General features: G+C 39.4%; 1 protein-coding gene across 1 annotated transcript in view; it reads right to left on the bottom strand.

Moving 5' to 3' along the window:
* Positions 1-1,073: 1,073 nt before the first annotated feature.
* Slc25a21 (solute carrier family 25 (mitochondrial oxoadipate carrier), member 21) overlaps positions 1,074-25,325 on the bottom strand; it is a 517,201-nt gene continuing 492,949 nt past the window's right edge. Inside the window, exons 8-10 of the mRNA XM_013012257.1 lie at positions 7,016-7,197; positions 5,816-5,868; positions 1,074-2,302 (exon numbers count right to left, since the gene is read on the bottom strand). Of these exons, the coding sequence (XP_012867711.1) occupies positions 2,241-2,302; positions 5,816-5,868; positions 7,016-7,197 (297 nt within the window). The 3' untranslated portion in view covers positions 1,074-2,240. The remainder of the gene's footprint in view (positions 2,303-5,815; positions 5,869-7,015; positions 7,198-25,325) is intronic.

The following is a 25,325-nucleotide window of genomic DNA, read 5'->3' as shown; positions in this document are numbered from 1 at the left end:
GCTACAAACAGAGGATTATAACTTCAGGAGAAGAATAAGCAGAAGGAGCAGATGAACTCTCAGGGCCATAGTCTTCCTTTGATCTTGCAAAACTCCCATTGACATCTGGAGTTCCCAGTCTGGTGAGAAAATAGACTATAAACCAAATGGAACAAAGACCCAATATTTTGGTGGAGACTTTAAAACCACAGCATACAGGGACTCTCCTACCATCCAGAAAAACTGACTTAAGGTACAGAATTATTCTTTACCAAATGTTTTTAGGTGGCTGTTAGGGGTATTTAAAAAAAATACCAGTTGTTGATATGGAAAGACAACAAATAATGTTATTTTTTGCTATCTAAATTAAGAGATCTTTATTTATAATTCTGTCTGGTTCTTGTATTTAAAAAATCTAATATTAATGATATCAAGTTTTCTTTTCTCTTTTTATTTCCCTTCATAGGTCTCTCCTTAGCAACAGTAAATCTACACGGAGTGATTTTAGACAGACAACAGAAAACCTAAATCTAATTGGTTATTCAAAGCAAATTACGATTTGAAGCCACTTTTAAACCTATGAGAAGGAAAATGGAATGGGATGGTTTGAGTTTTAAACATTATTGTCATTGGTTAATGTTAATGTATTTCCTCTAGCTCTTAGAGCTCAAGTGTTCTTTTTCAACTGGCAAATGAGTCTTCAGAAATCTTCTGCATCTCATTCATACAGAGAGGTTAAAGGTTCAAGTTCATGGTTTCTGGGCACACACACACACACACACACATACACACAGTGTTCTTTCTCTCAGGATGCTAGAATGTTACCTGTGAGGACAGAATTTAGTTGTGCAAAACTTGTCTTGGTTCTCTGTTTTTATTGACCCACTTACTGAATATTGGGCTGACATATAAATTAAAAAAATCATGTTGGAAAGGATGTACAATGGAAGGCTGTGTCTGTATATACAGTATGTCAAAAAGCCTTTTATTTTTATACTTTAAATGCTCTAAATTAATAAAAATGAATAATTACCATGTTATCTTTACTTTTTATTTTCAAGATGCTTTTGTGTAATTGTCTCTTAGTAGAAATACCCCACAGTGCTAGTTAAGAGCAGGGGTGTCACCTAGAACATGCAGATACTTTTGTTGACTTCAGCTACTGAAGCAGCATCATTTCAGGATGCAAATATTAAAAAAAAATTGACTTTGGTTATATCAGGACCAAATAGCTACTTTTTAGAGTTCATGTTATCCTAGGAGTCCTTGGAAATGCTAAGCACATGCTTCTATTTTGAAACATTTTTTTTAATCCTATGTGTTTTAATACTGTAGACAAAAGACTTCCCACCTGAAGTTGTCACTTGAAATGCATTTCTACCTTGCACATTCTTCTTAAGAATGTCCCAGGAAAGTGCTCTGTACATAGGGTTTGGGATACAAATAGACAGCATGAATGAGCCCGAAGGCTGCTTCCAATTTATGGCTTAGTATGCAAATACTGCAGTAACAAAACTTGTCTTCAAAGTGAGCTATGTAAAGGAAAGTAGTTTAATATATTGTATTTTATTTGTAACAAATGACTTCAAATAGCATGATTTAAAAATATCTGCTTTAGGAACCACGTGAAATATGAAGTAGATTTAGGAAAATATAGCTGAGATATATATTATCGCTCAAGAAAACCAAGAGACTTACATGTTAACACAGCGCTCATAAAATCAACTGTTCTTAAAAGGTGGTTTTAGTGGATTTTAAAACATTTTCCTTTAGCTCTTTAAATATTATTTATGGAAAAATTAATTATAAAAACTGTTGAAATTTTGATTTATCTCTTTTTATTTGTACCCAGTCTTTCTTGGAAGAATTCTTAAAGGAACTAACCACAGAATATTTTAAAGAATTTCAGCATTTCTAGACCTTTTAGAGAAAAAATATCATTTCAATGAATTTTCACTGTGAATCAGTATAAGAACATATATGACTAAGCCTCTCTATCTTTTGTGAAATAAATCTGATTTCTACCCTATTTAGAATATTCAACTTTCATTCCTTATTGCTCCATATTAATTTTCTGTTCACAGTTTTATGTGTATGATGGCCCAAACGACCATCTAGCGTGTCAGAACAGGCTTTCATTCTGACCTAGCTGTTTTCCCCTTCATAGTTGTATGCCTAGCTTAGCTGACTGGTAGTCTCTGCTCTTCATGGGACCTCGGAGCAAGTCCCCATTTCTCAAGGGGAAAACACTTTCTACGCCATCACCAATTTTTCTGCAGCCACGAGAAGGTGTATTCGTACACCAGCAGCATCACTGCACCACCTAGAAGGGAAAAGAGCAGGTTTACATCACAAACTCTCTGAAATAATACTGTTCCATAGAGTTCCACACAGCCTATTGGGCAGGGGAATTTGGAAAAACTAGGTTTGGAGTGCTGATATACAGATATAAAAATATTGTGGAAACATTTCAGGATAAAATCAAGACCATCTTGAGTCTCCAAATACATTTTTTCCTCATGAGTCCTCATGCGTTTCTGTAACTTTCAGCATTTCTCATCAGATTCTTTTCCAAGCACTTTTAATTTTTAAAAGTAAATAAATATAGACAGATTTAGTCATGTAAGGGCATGTGGCTTTCCTGTGACAGAAATCTTCAGATTCTTATGTAGGCAAAGGGTTTGTCTTGTTCACTTTGTGACTTGTCTGGCCTTAGTTGCATTTAAGGGAGAACTCTTTAAGAGGGCCCTAATGGGTGAAACTGTTCCTTGCCCCCTCCATCCCGTCTTTATAGAAACTTTCAAACTGGATTGTAATGGAAAAAAATGCTTTCTGTGTGCTTTTTAAATCTGGTATTGCAAAACCTGGCAAAAGGTTGCAAAGTATTTCATTTATCTGTCTCAGATTATCTGTCAGTCTCTCTGTCTGTCTATCTATATCTATATCTATATCTATATCTATATCTATCTATCTATCTATCTATCTATCTATCTATCTATCTATCTATCTATCTATCTCTATCTATCTATCTTTGAGTATAAAAATTTGGTAATGGAGTTGGGTGGCACAAGACCACCAAACTCTTATGAAGTTTGGAAGGAAAGAACTGTATGAGATGGGCTGAAAAGACATTTGTTATGTGATAAATCAACAGGAATATGGTTCAGGAAAATTAGCACAATGGCTGTTGAATCCCTGGATACTGGGAGAAACCCTTGCATATGGATTATTTTGTGTTCTATATGATACAGCAAATAGCACATGTCTTCTAACTTAGAATAATCTATACTTATCCTTTCATGTTTATCTATGAGAAAAATATTGCAAAACATGGACAAATATCCCATGCATGACTTATGGAAGACTTGGCTGGGCTAGTAGCAGATTGGCTTCTGATAGAAAGAAATGGAACTTGATTTGGATCTTACTTGTTTTGTGCACATTGCCATATGCTTTTTTCTTTTGTAATCCACAAGCTGCACATGTTTGTGTAACCACATACAAAAGATAACTATCTGTGTATAATTTTCATTTTTAACTCATGAAGAACTCTATTAGCTCCTCTCAACTGGAACTCTGGCAGACAAAAAAAAAAAAAAAAAAAGATGCACTTCAAAGCACCACCAGCGGGTGGTTCATGCTTGGAATCCTAGTAACTAAGGAAGCAGAGATTTAAGGATCAAGGTTCAAAGCCAGCCTGGGCAAGAAAGTCCATGAGATTCTGAACCAGAAAAATGGAAGTGAAGCTGTAGCTGAAAGTGGTAGAGTGCTAGCCTTGAGCAAAAGAGCTCAGGAATAGCACTCAGGGCCTGAGATCAAGCCTCATGATCATCCCTTCCTCCTCCCAAAAGATGCACTAGAGAGGGTTCTTGATATATGTGCGATTACTTTTATGAACTGCTCACAATATAAAGCCAAAATATTCAGTTTTGGGTTAGTTTTCAGCCTACTGAGTTTAAGAACTACAGACTCTTTCATAGGGAGTATCTGATTAAAGTTGTTACATACGTAAGATGGTATACTCCAGAATGAAGCTTCCTCTTTTCTTTATTTCCTTTTCTCCTCTCCTCTCCTTCTTCCCAACCCTTTCTTTTTTCTTCTTTTTCTTCTCTCTCTCCTCTCCCATCATCCCTCTGCCATTCCCCCCCCCCTTTAATTCCTAAATAGCTTTAAGTCAAATGTCTTATCTTTCAGCTATCTAACATTTGAAATAAATTGGCCAGGTCCTTGAATGAGCCAGTCAGTTTTTCATAATTTTGTGAGGCTGGCTGGGAACTTTCCAACAACTCTTCATTGAGTTCAATACCAAAGAAACGTGGAACACCTCATGCAAAAGCATTTAAAAAACCCAACCAAACATTTGCAAACCTCTAACAAAACGTGAGGTCAGATTATTTAGTAGGGTTGGATTAAGGTTCCAGTGAATTACCATTATAGCTCCACTCTCTCTCTGGTAATCATCCAGCGTAGACCTACTGTGATTTTTCTAAAACATTAGGTCTTTTAGTAGGGTTTTACTGGGTGGTGCAGGAAAAATATTACATAGAGTTCTTGCAGAAATGGGGCAAATTTCTTGATGTTCTTTTTTTTATTTTATAAAAGGGGCATTGACTAATCAAAGATAGGTCTGAATCTCAAGATGAAGCAAAGTCCTCACTTACATATTTACAATGGTTGGGCTACATGGTTTGGGAATGGTGGGCGTGTTTGCTAAATACATAAATGTGTGAACTTTCCCCCAGCTTCAATCTAGAGATTGTTGTTCTTTATTACTGCATTAAGATTGAAAGGTAAATGAACAGATGAATGCAGGAGGATGTGAGTATTTAAAGGGAGGGGTGGAGAGGAGAGAAGGTTCCAAAGGCTAGCAGGATGTCTAAATAGAGAGTGTGACCTGGCTAAAAAAATATACATGTGGTCGAGAGCATACCTTCATAGTTACTCACAAGGCTGCTTTTAATCCAGGCCTATTTGCCCAAGCGGTTGAGTCTATAGCCCTTATTTTCTTATCTATTTACATAGAGGTTTTTTTTTTTTTTTGGTTTTGTTTTGTTTTGTTGTTGGTTGGCCTCTGTCCCTCATGGTCTTCTACCATCCAGCTGACATAGGCCAAGACAGGTAAGTGGCCAATGTCATCATCCCTTTCTAGCAGTGACTGTGAAGAGAAATGATTCGCTCTTTGTGGAGGCAAGTTCCTTTTCTCTGTTTGAAATGAAGTCAGAAGTCTGACTGACTGGGAGCACAAGGAAAAGTTTTCTTTCCTTTCTTTTCTTCCTTTTGTCCATCATGGGGCTTGAACTCAGAGCCTGGGTGCTGTCCCCGAGTTTTCTTGCCTAAGGCTAGCTAGTGCTCTACCACTTTGAAACTCAGCTTCACCTCCTGTTTTTTATGTGGTTATTTGAGAGGTATGATTGGGCTGGCTTTGGCAATCCTCAGATCTCAGACTCCTGAGTAGCTGAGATTATAGGCGTGGGTTACCATTGTCAGTTTTATCAAGCTGGTTCTTCAGTGAAAATTTTCCTCTTCATCCAGAAGCCACGGAGCCTTGGAGCTCATGCAGATGCCTATGGCTGTGAATCCTCGCCTATTAATTTCAGCTGGGTTTTTGACTTCTATCAGCCTCCAGCAAGGTCATAAACAGCACTTACAAACAAAAGTAGAACATTTCTAACAGATGCCTTGAGTATCTTCAATAATCGTACAACTTTACATTCTCAAGGTTTCTGCTACTCACAGGGTAGTAAACTTTTACTGTGTTGCTGTTAGACACTAATAGCAAAACAAGAGTTTTAGAATAATCAAGAAGGAAGAGTATAAATAATAAAAGCACAATTACCTGGTCCAAGCCTCATAATCTTGGGAAGTAGGCCTTTGTATAAAGCTAAAAACCTATAACCAAAAGGGGAAAAAAAGGAGCATTCTTAGTCTGAAAATAAGATGGAGCTAGACCTCAGCTTTATTGAAAGGCTGGCTCAGCATTTAAAAAGAAACTATGTGAAGTGACACTCACCTCCAACCTGACAATATCTGGCTTAGTATTCACTACAGCAAATTGGATGAGGGGAAAGAGTTAATCAATTTTTATTATCCAGGCTACACTGGTCTTATCCAATCAGAAACATGACTTTCATCAGGGAGATGGTTTTTGCTTTCAAGGCAGATTTTGCTTTCAAGACAGCTGTGTATATGGGCAAAATGACTTTTGTAATTGAATTTAAAAGACCACAAACTCAGGCTTCACATTAGGAAATATGATGCAGCTAGATCAAAATAATAAAGTATCACTTGTTTACTTGAGAATAAGATATTGGTTGTGTGTGTGTGTGGTGGGGGGGAATGTAAGGCAGGATCTAAGCCTTAAAAAAACAGAAGAAAGGGCTGGGAAGGTGGCTCAGTGGTAGAGCGCTTACCTTGCATGCCTGAGGCCCTGGGTTCGACTCCTCAGCACCACATAAGCAAAAAGAAAAAAGCCGGAAGTGGCGCTGTGGCTCAAGTGGTAGAGTGCTAGCCTTGAGCTGAAGAGCTGAGGGACAGCGCCCAGGCCCAGAGTTCAGGCCCCACGACTGGACCAAAAAAAAAAAAAAACCAGAAGAAAAAGGCACATACTTTAAAAATTAAAAAAACTTAATTTTCAGAATGCTCATATTTAATTCTCCCAAGAGAATACAAAATTAGGTGACGTTTTGATTAGGATTACAGTCAGAAGAAAATTATTTTCCCACTCAGGTACTAACAGGATATATAATCCATGTAGCATCTTACTCACACTGGCATGTAAAAAGTCAATGTCAGCACGCCAAGGCAAACATGCTGCATAGTGTATGGTCGTGCCTCATGGCACGTTCCTGATGGTGTAGGAACACTTTGCCAGTGTCTCATTCTTGTGTGGCCGTGCAAAATATGTCATGTATTCCTCAGGCTTCCTTAGACACACACCCATCTCAGGAAGGCTTACTGGTTCTCATCAAAATAGAAGCACAAGGTAGTTCTAACAATGCTTGAGCCTTGCCTGTGTATTAAAGAAAGAATGTGTTACCCTTCTTCCTTATAGACGGTTGCCATTGTTTTAAAACAGGTTCTGTACTTGATCACTCCAGGAACTGGCTGGGGCCCTTGAATCCTACTTTTGGCAACATCAAAAGGGATGTTAATGATGGAGGCGATGGTCCCTGACAAGAAGCCAATCCCAAATCTTCTCAGAAACTCCAAAATCGGATCCTGAAAGAGAAGAAGAAGAAAATAACAGAAGAGGAAGTGGAAGCCCCTAATTGGTTAAACAGTCTAAAGCAATATATATGTAAGCAGAGCGACGCACTCCCCGGCACCCTCCTGTTATTCCAACGGAACACATTAGGAGTTCCTAGGCTGGAACTTGTTTTCTTGACAATCCCATTGGCTATGTTTTTACACATGGTCTAAATTGCTGAAGTACACATTTCCTCACACAGGATTTATAAACACAGTTCATAAAGAAAGACTGGTATGGCATATGGGGATGATTTGTATAATTGGGCTTCACAATGTACTTAGTATTACTGTATCAAAACAGGAGAAATCCAAGCACACTATTAGCTAATTGGCCAGAATATTTTACAAATGACAGCAACTTCCACCATGAAGCCTACTAAAATGCTCATTTGTGTGTGGACCCCCAAATGTTAAATTAAATCAAGGCTACTCTCGGTCTGCTCTATTCCCCTCCAGGTTTTTTGCATTTATTTTCACGTGTAGCTGATCCACTGTACTGAGAAGTGCTAGCTTCCTGTTATTAACAAACCAACTTGGAGCGGCTGCAAAACAGCCTGTGACATTCTGCGCATTACAAACAGTAGTAAGTCACTGCACTAATTGGCTGAAGAATTTACAACCCATTGTTCTTGAATCTTATTCTTCCTTCTTCATGGCAAAAGAAGAAAAGGAGAGAGAGAAGGGAGGAGAGGAGGAGGAGGAGGAGGAGAAGAGAGAGAGGGGGGGTGGGTGTTTCTTCTTTTCTTTTGAACAGAGCCTTCCACATTGGATTTTCCACCCCTCCCCATGCTGCTTTCTGACATCAAAGTATTTAATTAGGTCTTATGTGGGAGTCACTTTCCTTCAGCCTATTTTTGTGCCCAGTGAGCTCACATTATGCTTTGTTATAATGAATTTGCTGGGAAGTTCTCATTATGTCTAGAGCCTAAGTTGTTGCCCTGAAGAGAAGTCATATCATGTATTATGAGCTGCTCACTCTGATCCCCACTTCATGCTTCCTCTGACCTCCCTTTTGGTTAATGCTTTCGTCATCAGCATGCCACATAACAATACGGGTTGTGCCATGACACTATTTTATCGAATAGAACCATAGCGGGTGGGAGGGTGGTATACTCTTTGCTTAAGATAAAAGCAAAAAGAAATTCAGGTTGGAACACTGTAGGCTTCTAGCACCTACAGAAGAAGCAAACTTCTGGAGGCTCTGAAATTCTCAACTAAACCAGGAGCCAGCTACCATCACAGAAACTCCTGTGGGGCTATGTCTAAAAAGCAGGGGATTTGGGAATAATTCTTGGACTTGGGCCATACAGGTGTCGAGGAGGTTTAAAGGGATTTAAAAACCAACAGGGTGTTTCTACAGGAAAAACAATGCAGTGATTGCAGTATGAGAGAGGTGTGTTTAAATAATTCTCCCTCCCCCATTTTCTCCTCTTTTACAAGGAGAGAAAAATGCCTTTATGTTACCCTTCTCCAGTATGGCACAGAAGCAGAACCAGAGCTCCAGAGGAGGGTAAACACTGGGCACCCACTCAAGTTGTCTGACCTTGGATGAGTCATGGAACTCCATAGAGTTCAGTATGTGTGTGTGTGTGTGTGTGTGTGTGTGTGTGTGTGCACGCGTGTGCACAGATGCACGTGTGTTATATCTATCTATCTATTTTCTATCTATCTCTTTCTCTCTCTCTCACCTTACCTGTGCACTGTATTATTTGTTCTGAAAGATAAAAATGCTATGAATCTTCTACAAGACTGGCAGAATATGGATACCCTTATTATATAGGCAAAAAACATTCTGTAAAAAGGTGCTTTTGTTACAAGCCCCAGTAGCTGAGATGGGGAGGATCACAGTTCCAGGCCAGCTTTGTCATACATATGAGAATCCTTATCAGCTAATGGCTGGGCAGAGTGGAATGTGCCTGTCATCTCAGTTACAACATAAAACATAAAATGAGTGGATCTTGGTTGAGGTTGTATGCCTGTCTCAAAAATAACCAATGCAGCCCAGCACCGGTGGCTCACACCTGTAATCCTAGCTACTCAGGAGGCTGAGATCTGAGGATCACAGTTCAAAACCAGCTCAGGCAGGAAAGTCTGTGAGACTCTTATCTCCAGTAAACCACCAAAAAAACTGGAAGTGGCGCTGTGGCTCAAATGGTAGACCACTGACCTTGAGCTGAAAAGCTCAGGGACAGACGGCACAAAGGCCCGGAGTTCAAGCCTCACAACCAAAAAAAAAAAAGAAGGGCTGGTGGTAGAATGCCTGCTTACTACGCACCAGGCTTAAGTTCATGATGCTGTCATGGTGTCCTGTGATCTAGTCGAACTCTCATGAGAAAGAACTGTATGCATATTGTGGGGAAGTTCACAGGACCTTGTTATCTACCAGCCTCTCCCATCTCCTAATATATCTCCTGAGAATCAGAGATGGGAATGAATGGAGGGTGAGCTGAGATAGCCAATGAGGGAGACCCACACCTAAGCTCTCTAAGTGAGCACAGGTAACACTGGCATGAGGAAGTATCAACACTATTTTCTGTACATTTATCCACATAAGAGTAATATCCCATAATAGTTCCAAAATCAAGCTGGGCAACAGAATCACCTGGCAGCTTTACAAGTACAGATACATACTTTCCACTTTGGAACTATCTTAGCTTCCCAGACCAGCTGCCTTTCTCTTGGGAAGATGTCTGAAAGTTATTTTATTATTGATGTGGTTGTTGCTAGCAGTATTGGGATTTGAACTCAGGGCCTTGCTAGAAAAGGGCTTGCACTTGCTAGAAAAGGCCTCTACCACTTGAACCCTGCCTCTAGCCCTTTTTTTGCTTCTGATTATTTTTCAGGCATGCTAGTGCTTCATACTTGTGTCTCCAACATAACTGAAATCACTGGCATATATCACCAGGCACAGCTTATTGATTCAGATGTTGTTTTGGCTGGCCTGACCTTGAATTACGATCCCTTCATCTGTTGATTACAGTTTCTCCAACCTTTCTCTCTGGATGTAGTTTGAGTATACATTATACTTACCAGGTTTTGCCTTCTTGCCCTCCACAGTCTATTTGTGTGTGTATGTGTGTGCGTGCGCACCACCTGCCCCCCACCCCCAATACTGAGGCTTGAGCTCAAGGCGTGGGCAATGCTCCTTGACTTTTTTAAGTCTGGTGCTCTACCACTTGAGCCACAGTTATACCTACATCCTTTTGGTGATGAATTAGAGATAAGAGTCACAGAGTTTCCTCTCTGGGCTGGCCTTGAACCACAATCCTCTGCTCTCAGCCTCCTGAGTAGGTAGGATCACAGGTACAGAGACAGACCCTGTCAACACTATCAACCCTATCAACACTCCCAAGGCCATCCCAACTGCTCCACTATACAAGCTCCCAACTCCATTAAAACACTAGGAAGCCTGCAGGGAAGTGAACGGTGTGGGAGAGGAAGTTTCAATCTTAGTCTTTGGGTGGGGATATAATTTGTTACTTGTTTAGAGTCTTTTCTTCCATGCTCTCAAAGTGGTGAATATTGGTGAGATGGTCAGCCTCTCCACTTTCATTTTGAGGGTTAAACATTAAGGTAGGAGGGTTTGAATTGTATCTTGGAGTTAACTATTGTGGAGAAAATAGCCCTTAGGCAGTTGCTTTGAACTGCTTTAGCCATAAAATAAGGGTTCTTAACTTGGGAGGCTGGGGCAGTGGAGAAAGTAAACACCACACTCGCATCCCCTGGAACCCAGGTGGGCTTTGTTAGCTGAGGCTCTGGAGAGAGCCCCGGAGGCCATACTGAGTCCAAGGTACTGCAAGGAGAAGAAACCAAGGGGAGTGGGGCGGAGTGAGAGTGGGACTGGAGCTCCCCCCAGATCCACACCAATTCTTCAGTGGTCTTTGCAGCCCTCTGGGCAGCATCCGGGCCACTGTCTCTGCTGCATTGGGTTCTTGGGCCCTACCCAGTCCAGGACTACATTCCTGCATCTAAACCTCTTCCCTCCTCACAAGTGTCCCCCCACCCCCCAAGCCAGCTGCATCCCCTTCTCTGACCACAATATAGTAACAACTTTAATAGCAGCAAACATCTTTGTGAAAGATACTGCTAAGTGCAAGTGTCTATACATTTTACCAGTTGTTTTTTTTTAAACCACATTGGAGTCAAGAACTGCTTTCACTATTCTTCCCTTATAAATAAGCTAACTGAAGGGTTAACTGTAAGAAGGGAACGTCTGTCTCATCCCATGAGCGCCTCAAGTAGTCTTCAAGCCCGTGGGTGGGCTGGTGGTGGAGGTGTTCAAGAAACTCCTAACATGGTAAGCCATACTTCTGTGTATGTGTATATTGGTTTTTCTGGGAAGAGTGTCTAGAGATTTTTATCAGGCTTGTAAAAACCTAAAAAATCCTTCATGAGGCCAATTTGTCTATTGATAAGTTTAGAAAGTAAGGAAGTAGCAATTGCATGGTTTAAAACACTGGGGTTAAAAATAGGAAGCCTCAGTTTTTAGCAGAGTTAGCAGGTAATTCACTTCAGTAAAAATATCACTCAAATTTATTTTCCTTCTGGAGTCCTGCTATACACTCCTCAACCACAGCTATGAACTCAGGGGTGGCTCAGGGTGGCCCTGCATTACCACTGTCAGCACAAAGTAGGAAGTTATTAGAAATCAAAATTTGGGAAGGCTGAAGCAGGAGGATTATGAGTTCAAAGCTGGTTTGAACTACAAAAGAAACACCCTAAAACCAGACATAAATTTGGGTCCTATTCCAGATGTATTAAATATGGGGATAGAGCCCAGCAATCTGCTAAGCAGGTCCTTCCTCCACGTTAGTCTGATGGCGGCTAAAGTCCAATAACCACTGCTTGACTGAAGTTTATAATCATGCTCCTTGGATCCTTGGACTGAAAAGAGTAATTGGTGCCCTAAGATTCATTTCAAGCATTGGCACGAAGAGGTTGTACATGTTGAGAGACTTCTTAAAGCTTCCATTAGTGGAAACAGGGCTTTGTTTCTGAATAAAGCTCAGAAGAACTGAAAGAATTTGTGTTAATTCTATTCAACATCTTCTACCTCCAACTCAGGCCAAAGTAAGAACAGGTTCTTGTGGGGTTATGGTCAGAGCACTCTCTAACACAGAGCTTGAGTGTGTCATTCCATATTGTTCATCAGTAAATCACTCCAACATTTCTGCCAGTAATGATAACAGTAGGTAATAAAAAAAGGAATGGCAAAATAAACTGCAATAATAAAATGAAATAAAATATTTGCTATGATATTAGTGTTATTTGTATTATCATATGAAATAATACTATTATTAATGTTACCCATTCTTTGGAATGATTTTGTATGTGAATGCATATACAAAATACAAACACTATATAAACTGTGAATTAGGTACAAAACACCATTTTTACAAAACATCGTTATCACAATTGGGTAAGAGCCTACTTCTGGTGAGAGGTGAAGCCTAGATTTGAGCTTATGCTCCTAACCATTATGTCATATTGCTTCTCATATGATACAATAGTTAGGAGCATAAACATTTATTAGGGCCCGATTCTGTATTGGGAACTAGCACTGATTATGGACGTAAATGATTCAGAAGGGTTTGGGAGTGGGTATATAATCAACTACTCAACACAGTGTGATCAACTTTGATGCTGGGTGTGAACAAAGTTCAGGGTCAAGTTATGCCTGGGACTTCATTGTCAAAATGTTATGAGATAATATCTAGCTTTGGCCTCTTAAATGTTTAGTTATGGTTCCAGGCACTCATGGCTAGTGCCTATAATCCTAGATACTGATGAGGTTGAAATCTAAGGATTATGGCTTGAAGCCAGCCTATGCAAGAGACTCTTAACCTTCCATTACATCGCAAAAAAGCCGAAAGTGGGGCTGTGGCTCAAGTGGTAGAGTGCTAGTCTTGAGCACAAAAGCCCAGGGCTAATGCCAAGGTCCTCAGAACAGGCATGCGCACACAAAAAAGTTGAGTCATTGGATGTTTAGGAAGTCAACGAAGACATATTAGCTAGTTTCCATGCACTAGCTGAATGGCTAGTTCCCTGGCTTAAGAATTATTATGGAATGGGCTGGGAAGGTGGCTCTGTGGTAGAGTGCTTGCCTTGCATGCATGAGGCCCTGGGTTCGATTCCTCATCACCATATAAGCAGAAAAAGATGGAAGTGGTGCTGTGGCTCAAGTGGTAGAGCGCTAGCCTTGAGTTGAAGAGTTGAGGGACAGCGCCCAGGCTCAGAGTTGAGGACCCACGATGGACAAAAAAAAAAGAATTATTATGGAATGCCACTTTGTGTTTTTCTATTAGTTTGCTTTAAAAATAGGGTAAGAAGTAATGATAATAATCAGACACCCACTCTATGTCAGGGGTTAAGCATTTTCTCTATCATTAAGCCATATAACATTCCTGAGCTGATGAGGTTCTTGAATGATGGGAATTTCTTAACTTAAAAAAGGGATATAGTTTAAATGAGTCCAAAGAGATCCAAGGTTTTATTATTTAGGAATGAAAAAGCTAAGGTATTAAGGAGTTCTGAGATGGTCACATGTCAGATGTAGAATCAGAGAAAAGTGTGCTTGCCTCTCAGGCCTGCACCCTTATTTAACATCTCAGGAGATCACGTCTCAGACTAAGAGAAAAAAGTGACAGAGAAGAAAATCTCAGAATCACAAGCCTAGAAGTGAACTTAGAATGTTACTTAGCCAACTCAAATATTCAGGGTAGATCAGATCTAAATTAAGTAAACAGATACTCATGTTGACAAAAAAGAACTATTGTTATTTAAAATATCCAACTTCCATAATTTGTTCCAACTGTTACCAATCAAGAATCAGGAAACTTCTCCTGTCCTTTAACTGACAATCTTTACTCATAAGCCTAAACTATTTCACTCCAGTTCTTTGATCAATTGCAAGAGCAAGTAACTGTCACCATTCTCAATACAAATTTACCAGGATGCAAAAACCATTCTTTATTGTCATAGTCTTTTTGTGAAATATGTGCTGTAATATATATTATTTCTCCTTCCACAGATCTTTTCCTTTAAATATTTTTAGATTTTTCTTTAAAGTATGTGACACAACCAAAGTAGAGCTGAATATCTTGAAATATTAATAGACACTACACTATTGGCCTTATTCTGTAATAGCAATATGAAATACAGTACTTATAGGGTACATTTTTTTAGGTGTTGGGGATTGAACCAAGGGCCTATACAATATAGACAAGTGCTCAACCTCTTGGGGGCAAGAGATCTGCCCCAGCATTCATGGGGGTTTTTGGTTGGTTAATCCCTTGGCAAATACTTTAATATGGAAGTTAACATTCCATTTCGTGAGAGAAAAAACAAAACAAAACCCAACAGTGAGAAGCCATAACTTGCCAAAGATCTATGGTTAAATAGTGAGTATATAATTGTAAATTCACACCAACGTGAATACTAGAATTCTCTGGAGGGTTTTGTTGTTTTAAATCACTTTGATCTTTGTATGTTTACCAGCCCGTTTTCAAGGAGATCAATGACTAACTCATCATAAGTATGATCTATGACTTAAAACAGTTGGCAATCAACACACTACATACTTGTAACTAATTTAACCATCTAATCCAAACTATGTGCCCATCAGCTAAAAGCAGCTTCAGCAATCTAAGGCGATGGCACTGGAGGAGTTTATATATACAGAAGCAAACTATCTTGATCCAAAGAGGCATCTTGCTTTCCCTCCTATCTTCCCTGGCATGAGCTCTGATACCCTGCTTAGAGACAGGCCAGCTGGCTGCTAGCCTGATAAACAATGACCACTGCCCATCTCACAGGCCTTTGTGATTAGGGTCTGGCATCTTTATGAAGACAGTCCATACAAAGGCATGCCAGGAGGCAGAGGAGGTTAAGAAGGATGGGAGGTTAAGAATTTGTTAACTGGTAGAAATGGCGGATGGTGTGGGAGACTGAACAGGAAGCCTGCAGCTCTGTAAAATGCAAAGATGGCCTAAACAGATCAATAGGGGTTTTCATTTAAGGGAATCCCATATCAGCATAACTATTAATGTCTAGTGTTAGTCTCTTTCTACTTTATATCAGCCTATATCATGTTTTCTTGGCACGCTGTAGCCATAACCTTTTAATTTCTCTTGGTACTACATCAAATGGGGAAGTCTTAGGAGGAGGCACATTATTATTATTATTTTTTGGCTGGGAGAAGGGTCAAAAGTATTTCTTTGCAGAACTCAATTCCCCTACTGCTCCCCCCAGCTTTTTAGTGGTTAATTGGAGATAAGAATCTCATGGATTTTTCCTGTCCGGCCTGGCTTTGAACCATGATCTTCAGATCTCATAGCTAGGATTACAGGCATGAGCCACTGGCACCTGGCTAGAACTCATTTTTATAGTTTAGTTCATTCCATGCCCTTTGAAGCATATTACTTCCAATTGTTGAAGGGCTGGTAGTAATGCAGTTGTTCATTTCCTCAAGGCTATTAAGGAAAATGAAGAAACTGAAAAAAATCTATTAAAAAAAGCTTTATTTTCATGTGAATTACCCTGCAAACTATGATTTCAGAAAATGACTTGAAAACGTCTCTGATGTTATGCCAATGAGTAAGACATGGAATTAATAAGACACTGAATGGAGGATGCGCAAGAGTATAGCTGGAGACATTCTCTTCGGGATAAGCAACATGGTTCTGAGAAAGATGTATCCATACAGCAGTCTGGGGAGAAGCCAGCTAAACGTGAGTAAAGATGTCGAAGGCCTGTGCACTGGATAGGATACAGTATGGAAGAGAATGACAGAGGAATCCATCAGAGCTTTCGTGTCTGATTATACCCACAAAATTAAAGCAGAATGAATATGATGTTCTTTTTTTTTTTTTGGTGGGTTGTGGTGCTTGAACTTGGGGGCTGGGCACTTTCCCTGAGCTCTTTTGCTCAAGGCTAGCATTCTACCACTTGAGCCACAGCACCATTTCCAGTTATTGGGAGATGAGTCTCATAGACTTTCCTGCCAGGACTGGCTTTGAAATGTGATCCTCAGATTGTAGACTCCTGAGTCTAGGATTATAGGTATAAGCTACTAGTGCTTGGTGTGAAATTCTTAATTTAGTGAACTGTATATGTTTAATGGAGACTTGGATTTCACATAATCATAGATTTTTAAAAATTGATCATAAAGATATATGTCAACTCTGTGTGTGTGTGTGAGTGTGAGTGTGTGTGTGTGTGTAAACTTAGCTAAGGGCCTTGCACTTCCCAATCAAGCACTCTACCACGTGTCCACTCCATTAGTCCCCTTTTGCTTTTGTTATTTTCAGGATTAAGACTTGTTTTATGCCCAAGATGACCTATTGGTGCTTCCCTTTATTGCTGGGATGATAGATGTGTACTACTGTATCCAGCCATTGGCTGAGATGGAGTCTCATGAACTTCTATGCCTTGTACCTTTAGGTACTTTTAGGTACTTTCATACCTTTTGGTCCTGTACCAAATCCTCAGATCTCTGCCTCTCAGATAGCTAGGATCATAGGTTTGAACCACTGGAGCTAGCCATGCTGATATCTTGATGTAAAACAACATAGATTCTTCTTCTTTTGCCTCTCTTCCTCTCCTCAAGCAATTCTCCAACAATCTAGCTCTGTAAAGTCTTTGGCTACATTAAGAAAGATGCATATTTAGATCATAGGAAGGGCTGATTCTACTGTACTCTGAGTTGGTCAACTGAGAAGTATAGTACCCTGTTTAGCTCCTATACTGACATAGACAAATCTGATGACAACCATGTCATTAGAAGTAGATGAGAAACTGCAAGTACAAATGGAAGAAGATAAGACTTCAATGTCAGAGTACCTACTTCTTTAAAGAGATACATTACAATGACTAAGAGCAGGGCTGTGGTATCAGATGGACTGGGGTTTAATTCTTTGACAGGTTGGTAGAGATGGGTACTGGGACTCTTCGGGGAGACTTCTTCAAAACATTTTAAAGGAAAGGGTGGTGCCAGGCCACATTTATCTTTGTGTATGTGTCTAGCCTTATACTTCAGAGGTATTTAACAAAGGCTTTTGCTCTTCTTTACAAAGACAATATATACAAAGAACAGAGGTTGCAGAAGCAAATTGCAAAGGAGGTACATACACACAGTGTTAAGCACCTGGGAGCAACCACCAGGCAAATAATAGCAGCTCTTCATTGCTTTCCCCACAGCTGGCGATAGTGGGCATGGAAATGAAGTGGTGTGTTGAAATCATAGTTGCCTCCTGGTGACTGAACGAGGAGGCAGCCTGGGTGAGAGGGAATTGGTTTCTTTCTTTTTCCTTTTTAGAGAGGAACCTTGCATTTTCGCTATTGTTAGTTTTAATGAGGGCACATCAGCTAGGCATAGTCAGCTCTCGACATACCCTTTTCATTCTTTCTAATCTTGGCTCTCTTTTGTTGTGTTCATAAACTTTGACAAAAACATTTTTTTCCCTGATGTCATGGTGTCATGCTGTTTTGTCCTGAGTGAAAATATCTGCTCTTGAAGCTTAATTAAAAACTTACAGTTGTTTCTATTTTACAGCTATCAGAGGAATCTATTAGAGTGTTTGTTTTCTTTTCATGTGAGATAATTTGGGGGAAATGCTAGCTCCTCACTGCACCAAAGGTCAGCAAGCTAAAATGAGATGGTTTAATTGATAAGCATTCTTTAAGGAATGTGGAGTATTCCCAAGATCCTATCCTTGCAGGGCTCTGGGCTTTGGAATGAAATCAAAGTCTTGTTAAAAGCTCCACATCTAAATGTAGCCATTCAGAAAATAGCCATGAAAATTCCTTCCCCCCCCCAAGCTATTTGTTCTTAAAAGTATTCTGAGATGTAAAATAATTTTCAAGGTCTTAGCTACTTAGCTCAAATTATGAATTGTATAAGATGTCAAAATGGTTTATGATTTAAACATAACAGTTATCACTTGGTTGTTTCATATATGATTTTTCCCACAAGCATAATATAATAGATAATTATATATACCCATATATTCAAATGGTTAGAAAATACATTCCAGGCATCAATTAACTCTGAGTATTCATACAAAATGAAAGAAAGTATTTTTTGAAAGTATTCCATACATTTCTTTGGGACGTCTATAGGATTTTTCTCTTTTTCATGTGCTTTGTCTCTTTCTTGCCTCAATAAAAGCCTCAAAACAAAGGAACAAATCTGGCTTGGTAAACAAAATTCTAATGAAGATTGGCAGACAATCAAGTGAAAGTCTTGAATCAGGTCCATTTCATGAGATTTCACTTGCATACCTCTATAGCTGGAACTCTCCATACCCATTGTGTTCTACTTTTGTAGTGTGTTTGTTCAACATATTATCTCAATTAAATTATTTAAGGTAAGCAAAATGCCTTAAAATGGTATGTCTAAGCATTGGGCCCAGATGATCTCCATACTTCCTCCTTCTCTCCTAGTTCTCCATGTACCAGTACCCTCATTCTTTATCTTCTCATAAATTCCTAAGTACTTTCTGCTTAAAGGAATCCACCCATTTTGATCTATCTAGTCCACTCATCCTCTTCACCTTGGCCTGGCTAAGTCCTTAGTTTGAGCCCTAGTTACATTCTCCTACATTCTCATCCTGATTCACTATGGATTTATAACCACCATTGATTATAAGTTAACATAGCTTAATAGCTGTCTTAATGGCACTTATCACGATTGGAACCGCTTTGGTTCCCTGATCAATGAATGTGTGTGTGTGTGTGTGTATGTGTGTGTGCACATGCGTGTGCATCTACCAGGGCTTGAAATCAGGGCTTTGAGTTCTTATGTAGCTTGTTTTGCTCATGGCTATTGCTCTACCACTTAAGCCACACTTCCACTTCCAGCTTTGTGCTGGTTAATTGTAGGTAAGAGTCTCCTGGATTTGTTTGCCAGGCTAGCTTTGAACCAGGATTCTCAGATCTCAGCTTTGTGATTAACAAGGATTACAGATGTAAGCCACTGGATCATGTCTACTAATTTCTTCTTCTTTTCTTTTTCTGTCTCCTCTAGTAGACTGTAAACTCTGCTAAGGCAAGACAGTGCTGATGCTCAGTAAGACAATGTCAAGAACACAGGGGATGTGTCATGGCTACTTTTGGAATGCATGACTAGAAAGGATCCATGGAGAACCTAAGCTTCTTATATCTAATTTCTACCCACTTGAGTGATCTCTGCCTGAAAAATTCTGCCTGAAGTTTACTTAGGAAAGTATCTGAGCCCCTGCGACACTATTGTCACCCCCAAAGAGTCTGCAAACTGCTAATGAAAGGTACTCATTTTGTTGCAGAATCTTGTCACATATCCTGAAACTTTAGAGAAAAAATACACATACATATAGGTGTATGTGCTGGTACTGGGGCTTGATCTCAGGGCCTAGGTGCTGTTTCTTAGTTCTTTTTTTTGTTGTTGTTGTCGGTTGTGGGGGCTGAACTCTGGGCCTGGACACTGTCCCTCAGCTCTTCAGCTCAAGGCTAGTACTCTAGCACTTGAGCCACAGTGCCACTTCTGGCTTTTTTCTGCTTATGTGATGCTGAGGAACTGAACCCAGGGCCTCATGCACGCGAGGCAAGCACTCAACCATTGAGCCAACTTCCCAGCCCCTGTTCCTTAGATTTTTTTTTTTTTTTTTGCACTCTACAACTTGAGTGACATCTCGACTTCTGGTGTTTGTCAGTTAGTTGGAGATAAGAGTCTCATGGACTTTCCTGAGGGCTGGCTTGGAACTGTGATCCTTAGATCTCAACCTCCTGACTAGCTAAGATTACAAGCATGAGCCATTTGCATTGGACAGAAAATAAATTCTTGTAGTTTTCCTCTTGTAGTTTTCCAGTGGTTGTTAAAGAGAGAGCTGTTCTTAATGAAAGTTTAATGTTCTTGCCCTTCCCGTTACTGGATGATTGGTAAGACTAATGATCAAGTAACAGAATCAGAAAAGTAAATGGTCATAAATTAAACCCTACTATGATCTAATTCTACTGAGATTCTTCTTTTCAAAATACAAACATCGCTGTCTAAGCTTTCCAGTTGAACCCAAAGGTGTATTTTTCATTCAGCTAGTGCATATCTCAGGGAAGGATATAGCTTTCCATTATGAAACTAACACATTTCCACATTTCGTCTGATAAACTGAATTGCATCTGGCACTATTTTCAGACTTTCTACAGAATGCACAAAGCAAAGAAAATATTTAAAAGCAAAAGAAAAACATCTGCATTTCTGAAAGGCGATCTCAATGTCTATTACTTTGGAAGAGAAGAAAATTTGCTTAGCTTAATGCTGTCTCTAGTAAAATGACCATAGGGACAGGTCTAAATGGTTTATTAAGTAAGAAAGATGGAACATATGAAAAATTGCTTTCTCCTGAATTTTCTAAGCCACACATGTAATTTATATTATAGCAAAATTCAACACAAAAACTCCATTGTTTTTGGCACAATAACCTGAAAACATCCTTAGCTGGAATGCAAAATGTAAGGACAGTTTAGTTCTGTTGACAGTTTTAGATGGCGATTTCTATTATTATTTTATCTATGGAAGATAAGAAAAGAAATCAATATAGAATTAGAAGACAAAGTTTTAAAACACATGAAATATTTTAATGTTATGATTCTTATTTATGGGTTTGCATTGCAAATAGGTTCTGAATATCCTCAATGTAGTGTAGGAATGAAAAACTGGCTTTTGTCTTTGCAATGAAAGCATATTCCTATGGATGTATGAAAAATGTCAGTATTTAAGTTTATTAATATCTGTTCCTAGTCTGCTTTGCTTGGAGAAGTGATGATTTCCTTCTGGGGAGAGAAGATAATTTTTTATACTGCTATTTCATTCCATTTTCTGTAAGATAGAAATGAATGTCCTTATTAAATAAATCTCAGTTAAGATCTAAATACATCTTTATTGTAGCCATTTACTTGCCATGCAATAGGAATAGCTAGCCCCTAAAATGAACCCAAAGGTATCATTTTCAAATTGGGAATGCTCTCTTCTTCCAGAGCCATGTCTTATAGTTCTGAGTTCCAAAGGATTATAGAGTAGAGGTGAGAAGAGGGAAGACCAGATGGCAGGACTGAATGAGGCAGAAGAAGAATTTGGTTACATTATCTGGAAATCAGTAGCTACCTCACTTATTTAAATTTTAGTAGCCATTTTAAAGACAAAACTTAATGTGTGACAAAATAAAAGATAAAATGTAGAGTTAGAACATTATGTGCTCCAGTGCAAAGTGCCTGGCTATAACGATTTCCTTCCCCCTTGTGTATGGTCTTAGAAGCCTTTATCTCTGAGCCTTAACTTCCCATTGTTTCCTTAGCTAAAACACACAGTTATTTGTGATTTTTTAATTTTGTTCCAGTCCTAGGGCTTGAACTCAGGGCCTGGGCGCTGTCCTTGAGCTTTTTTTTTTTTGCTAAAGGCCAGTGCTCTACCAGTTGAACTATAGTTCCAATTCTAGTGACCTGGAAGTTAATTGGAGATAACAGTGTCACAGACTTTTCTGCCTGGGCTGACTTTGCACTGCAATCCTCAGATCTCAGCCTCTTGGATTATGGGATTATTGCTAGGATTATAGCCGTAAACCATCAGAACCTAGCAAAATCATGAAATTTTAATGGTGAAATGGCACAGAAGTCAGAAAACAAATAGTTGAAATCTGTACTAAACAGAGAGTGCCACTCTGAAGAGCTAGAAAACAAACAAGCAAAAAACGTCAGGGTATGGATATCTGATCTGAGTTACCTAGGTCTTGTGTTCGACTTCCTACTTTATCTCTGGATACAAAATATGAAAGTGAAAAAAAGTGTAAAAGTGACCTAGCTAGTCCCTTTTATGAGGTTTTCTTAATTTCTTTAGACATATTTCCTATTTTAAAATTAGCTCCCAATAGTTTAGAATGGCATTTAAAAAGGAACAGCCCCACCCTGTGATTTCTCCTGCTGCATCTCTCTCTTTTTCTCTCTTTCACACACACCTTCCTGATTATTATCTCCCCAGAGATAATAATTATGAATAGTTTCTTGCAAAATCAAACACCTTAAAGATGAAAACACTGCAAGACAATTATGTACTAAAAGATTAAATTATAGAGGCTGGGAATGTGGCTTAGTGGTTGTTAATTGGTAGAGTGCTTGCCTAGCATGTTTGAAGCCCTGGGTTTGTTTCCTCAGTACCACCTAAACAGAAAAAGCCGGAATTGGTGCTATGGCTCAAGTGGTAGAGTGCTAGCCTTGATCAAAAGAAGCTCAGGAATAGTGCCCAGGCCCCGATTTCAAGGCCCAGGACTGGCAATAATAATAATAATATATTATATAATAATAATGATTATTATAGGCAAATTTGGAATTATTTCATGCCAATCAGAATTGATAAAATCTTAAATAGCCTTGGAACAAGAGACTGACCAATTTCTGGGTGAAAGAGTTGAAGCAATAACCCTGAAATCAAAATGTCCAGAATGAATGGCCAGAGCCAGCCTATAGGAAAGACAGCCCAATGCCTTTAAGGACCACCATCTCTTCCTCATGGTTTGAAACAACTTGAAGACATCCTGCAACATGCTTTAATGATTACCATACCTTCACCTTCATGAAGGATTGATTTATTATGGGTTAAACTTAAAGAATACTGGTTTACCAGTCTCAAAGCAGGCTTAGATTACAGAACACATAAAACCAATGACTGTCCTAGGCGAGAAAAATACAGTGTTCATTTAAGTGCAGAAAGAATAGTCCTAGGGTAAAAAACAAATCCTCATTCAGTTCTACATCCTAATTACGTCCTCTGCCAGCTTTACCACCTCGCCGCTTCCCGCACTGCCGTCATCAGCACTGCCACACTTAACTGTAATGGCACGTTAACATTCATAAACGACTTCATATATTATTCATTTTAATTCTCAAACTAACTTGGTCACATAGAACAACTGTGGCTCTTCAATTTACTTATTAAAAACCCTGTAGCTTTGAGTGCCCCCCCCATACTCTAAAGGATGGGGCTCTCTCCTCACACAGAAGTGAATTGATGACTTCTAAGTGTCTGTCTCAGCTCAGATCTCTTCTCTGAAGTTCCTGAAACCACATCCAACCTAGTCAGTATCTGCAATGCACTTAAATTCACATGTTCCAGGCAGAGCTGATAATATTCTCCCTTCAGCTTGCTTCTCTTTCAGTGTTTCCTGTTATTAAACACCTTGGTGTGTTTATGCCAATACACTATCCATCACCCCTGTCTCCATCATTCCTATCATCTGTTATCCACACTTAGGTAAATCTTATGGACTCTGCCTTCTGCACTGTTTGCAAATCTGTCAACTTCCGGTTGCCATTATGTGCCTAGTACAAGAGCTTACAATTGCATATTGAAGCAATTTCCACTCTACCCGCCATACTGCAACCACAGTGATCAGGTAATTTGCTTAAAATCTTCTGTTGGCACTTTGGAAAGCAGTATGGAGGTTCCTCCAAAGACTCCACATAGAGCTCCCCTATGACCCAGCAATCCCACTTTTGGGCATTTACCCAAATGTTCACAAAAAAGACCACACTAAAGCTACCAGCATGACTATGTTTATTGAAGCATTATTTACCATAGCTAAGATATGGAACCAACCCAGATGCCCCTCAGTAGATGAATGGATCAAGAAAATGTGGTATATATACACAATGGAATTCTATGCCTCCATCAGAAAGAATGACATTGCCCCATTGGTTAGGAAATGGAAAAACTTGGAATAAATTATATTAAGTGAAGTAAACCAGGCCCAAAGAAACATAGGTCCCATGTTTTCCCTTATTTGCAATATATAGTATATGTCTGAGTCAAGCAGAAAAGGTCAGATAAGTTGATGTTAGGGAAATGAACCCTAAGATATGTATTCAAATGTTTTTTTTCTTTCATGCGATTGTTTCTAACGCATTTATAAGATTATTTCTTTGTTGCTTTGTATGTCCCTCCCCCACGGTATAACCCCTGCTTTCACTGTATTTGATGTCGGTATAACTTGTGGAGGGGAAGGGAAAAACAAATCATTTAAATAGGGATACAGGTGGACCCATTGCAACAATGAGATGTACAAGTTGTTATGTCGAAAACGAGCTTTACAACCTTGGTGGGGGGGGGGATGATTGGGTGGAGGGGAGGGAGGATGGGAAGGGATGGGAAAGGGAAAGGAGGAGGCTACAATGCTTGATAAGAAATGTACTCATTATCTTGCCCATGTAATTGTAACCCCTCTGTACAGTATTTTCACAATAAAAAAAAAAAGGAAAAAGAAAAAAAATCTTCTGTTGGCTTCCCACTTGTTATGGTTTGGATTTTTTTCTCTCTACCAGAAAGTCATTTTGATATTTAATTGCCAATGTACTGAGAGCTGCTGGGACCTTTAAGAAGTGTTTGAGTCACTGGAGCTCTACTGTGCAAGCAATTGATGTACTTCTTGAGAAAGTGTGTTAGTTACTGTGAATAAGAGTTGTTATCAAGGGCCCGCTCCCTTTTCTCTGTCTCTCTTCTACATATACTCTCATGTCCTTTTTCATGTGATTTTTGCAGCACGAGACCCTCACTTAGAGGTGAATGTCTGATGTTGAGCTTTCCAGGTAGTAGAACTGTGAGTTAAGCAACCTCTTTTCATTATAAGTTACATACTTATACATACTCTCGAGGGATTCTGTGACAGCAACAGAAAATGGACTAATACATTAGTCTTTAGCTCCAATGTCACTTCTCACAGAAGCCTTTCTTAACAGCCAGGTTTGTACTAGGGCATGTCTCCTCATATCCTGAAAGTATGTTTTTTCTTGTTTTGCCTATTACGTCCATTGCCTTGAAAGATCTGTTGCAACTTCCCATATTTCATCCCCAGCTTGCCCAGGCTAGGGCTTGAAATCAGCTAGCACTCTGTAAATGCATGTTGGAGTGCAGTCCAGACTTGCTGACCCCAAATTTTATGCACAAAATTCCTTGTCCCCTCCAACCTAGGGGGTTCAACTGCCAGGATCATTAAATGAGAAGCAGTCAGTTCTTTTAGCTTGTAAGCTAAAGCTTGGAAATGAAATTCTGAGCCAATATAACACATTTCATCACTGTC

Source organism: Dipodomys ordii, unplaced genomic scaffold (genome assembly GCF_000151885.1).
Source record: "Dipodomys ordii isolate 6190 unplaced genomic scaffold, Dord_2.0 Scaffold16, whole genome shotgun sequence".
In the NCBI taxonomy this organism is placed as follows: domain Eukaryota; kingdom Metazoa; phylum Chordata; class Mammalia; order Rodentia; family Heteromyidae; genus Dipodomys; species Dipodomys ordii.
Note: the sequence above shows the minus strand (reverse complement) of the source record. Positions and strands in the feature narration are given on the sequence as shown.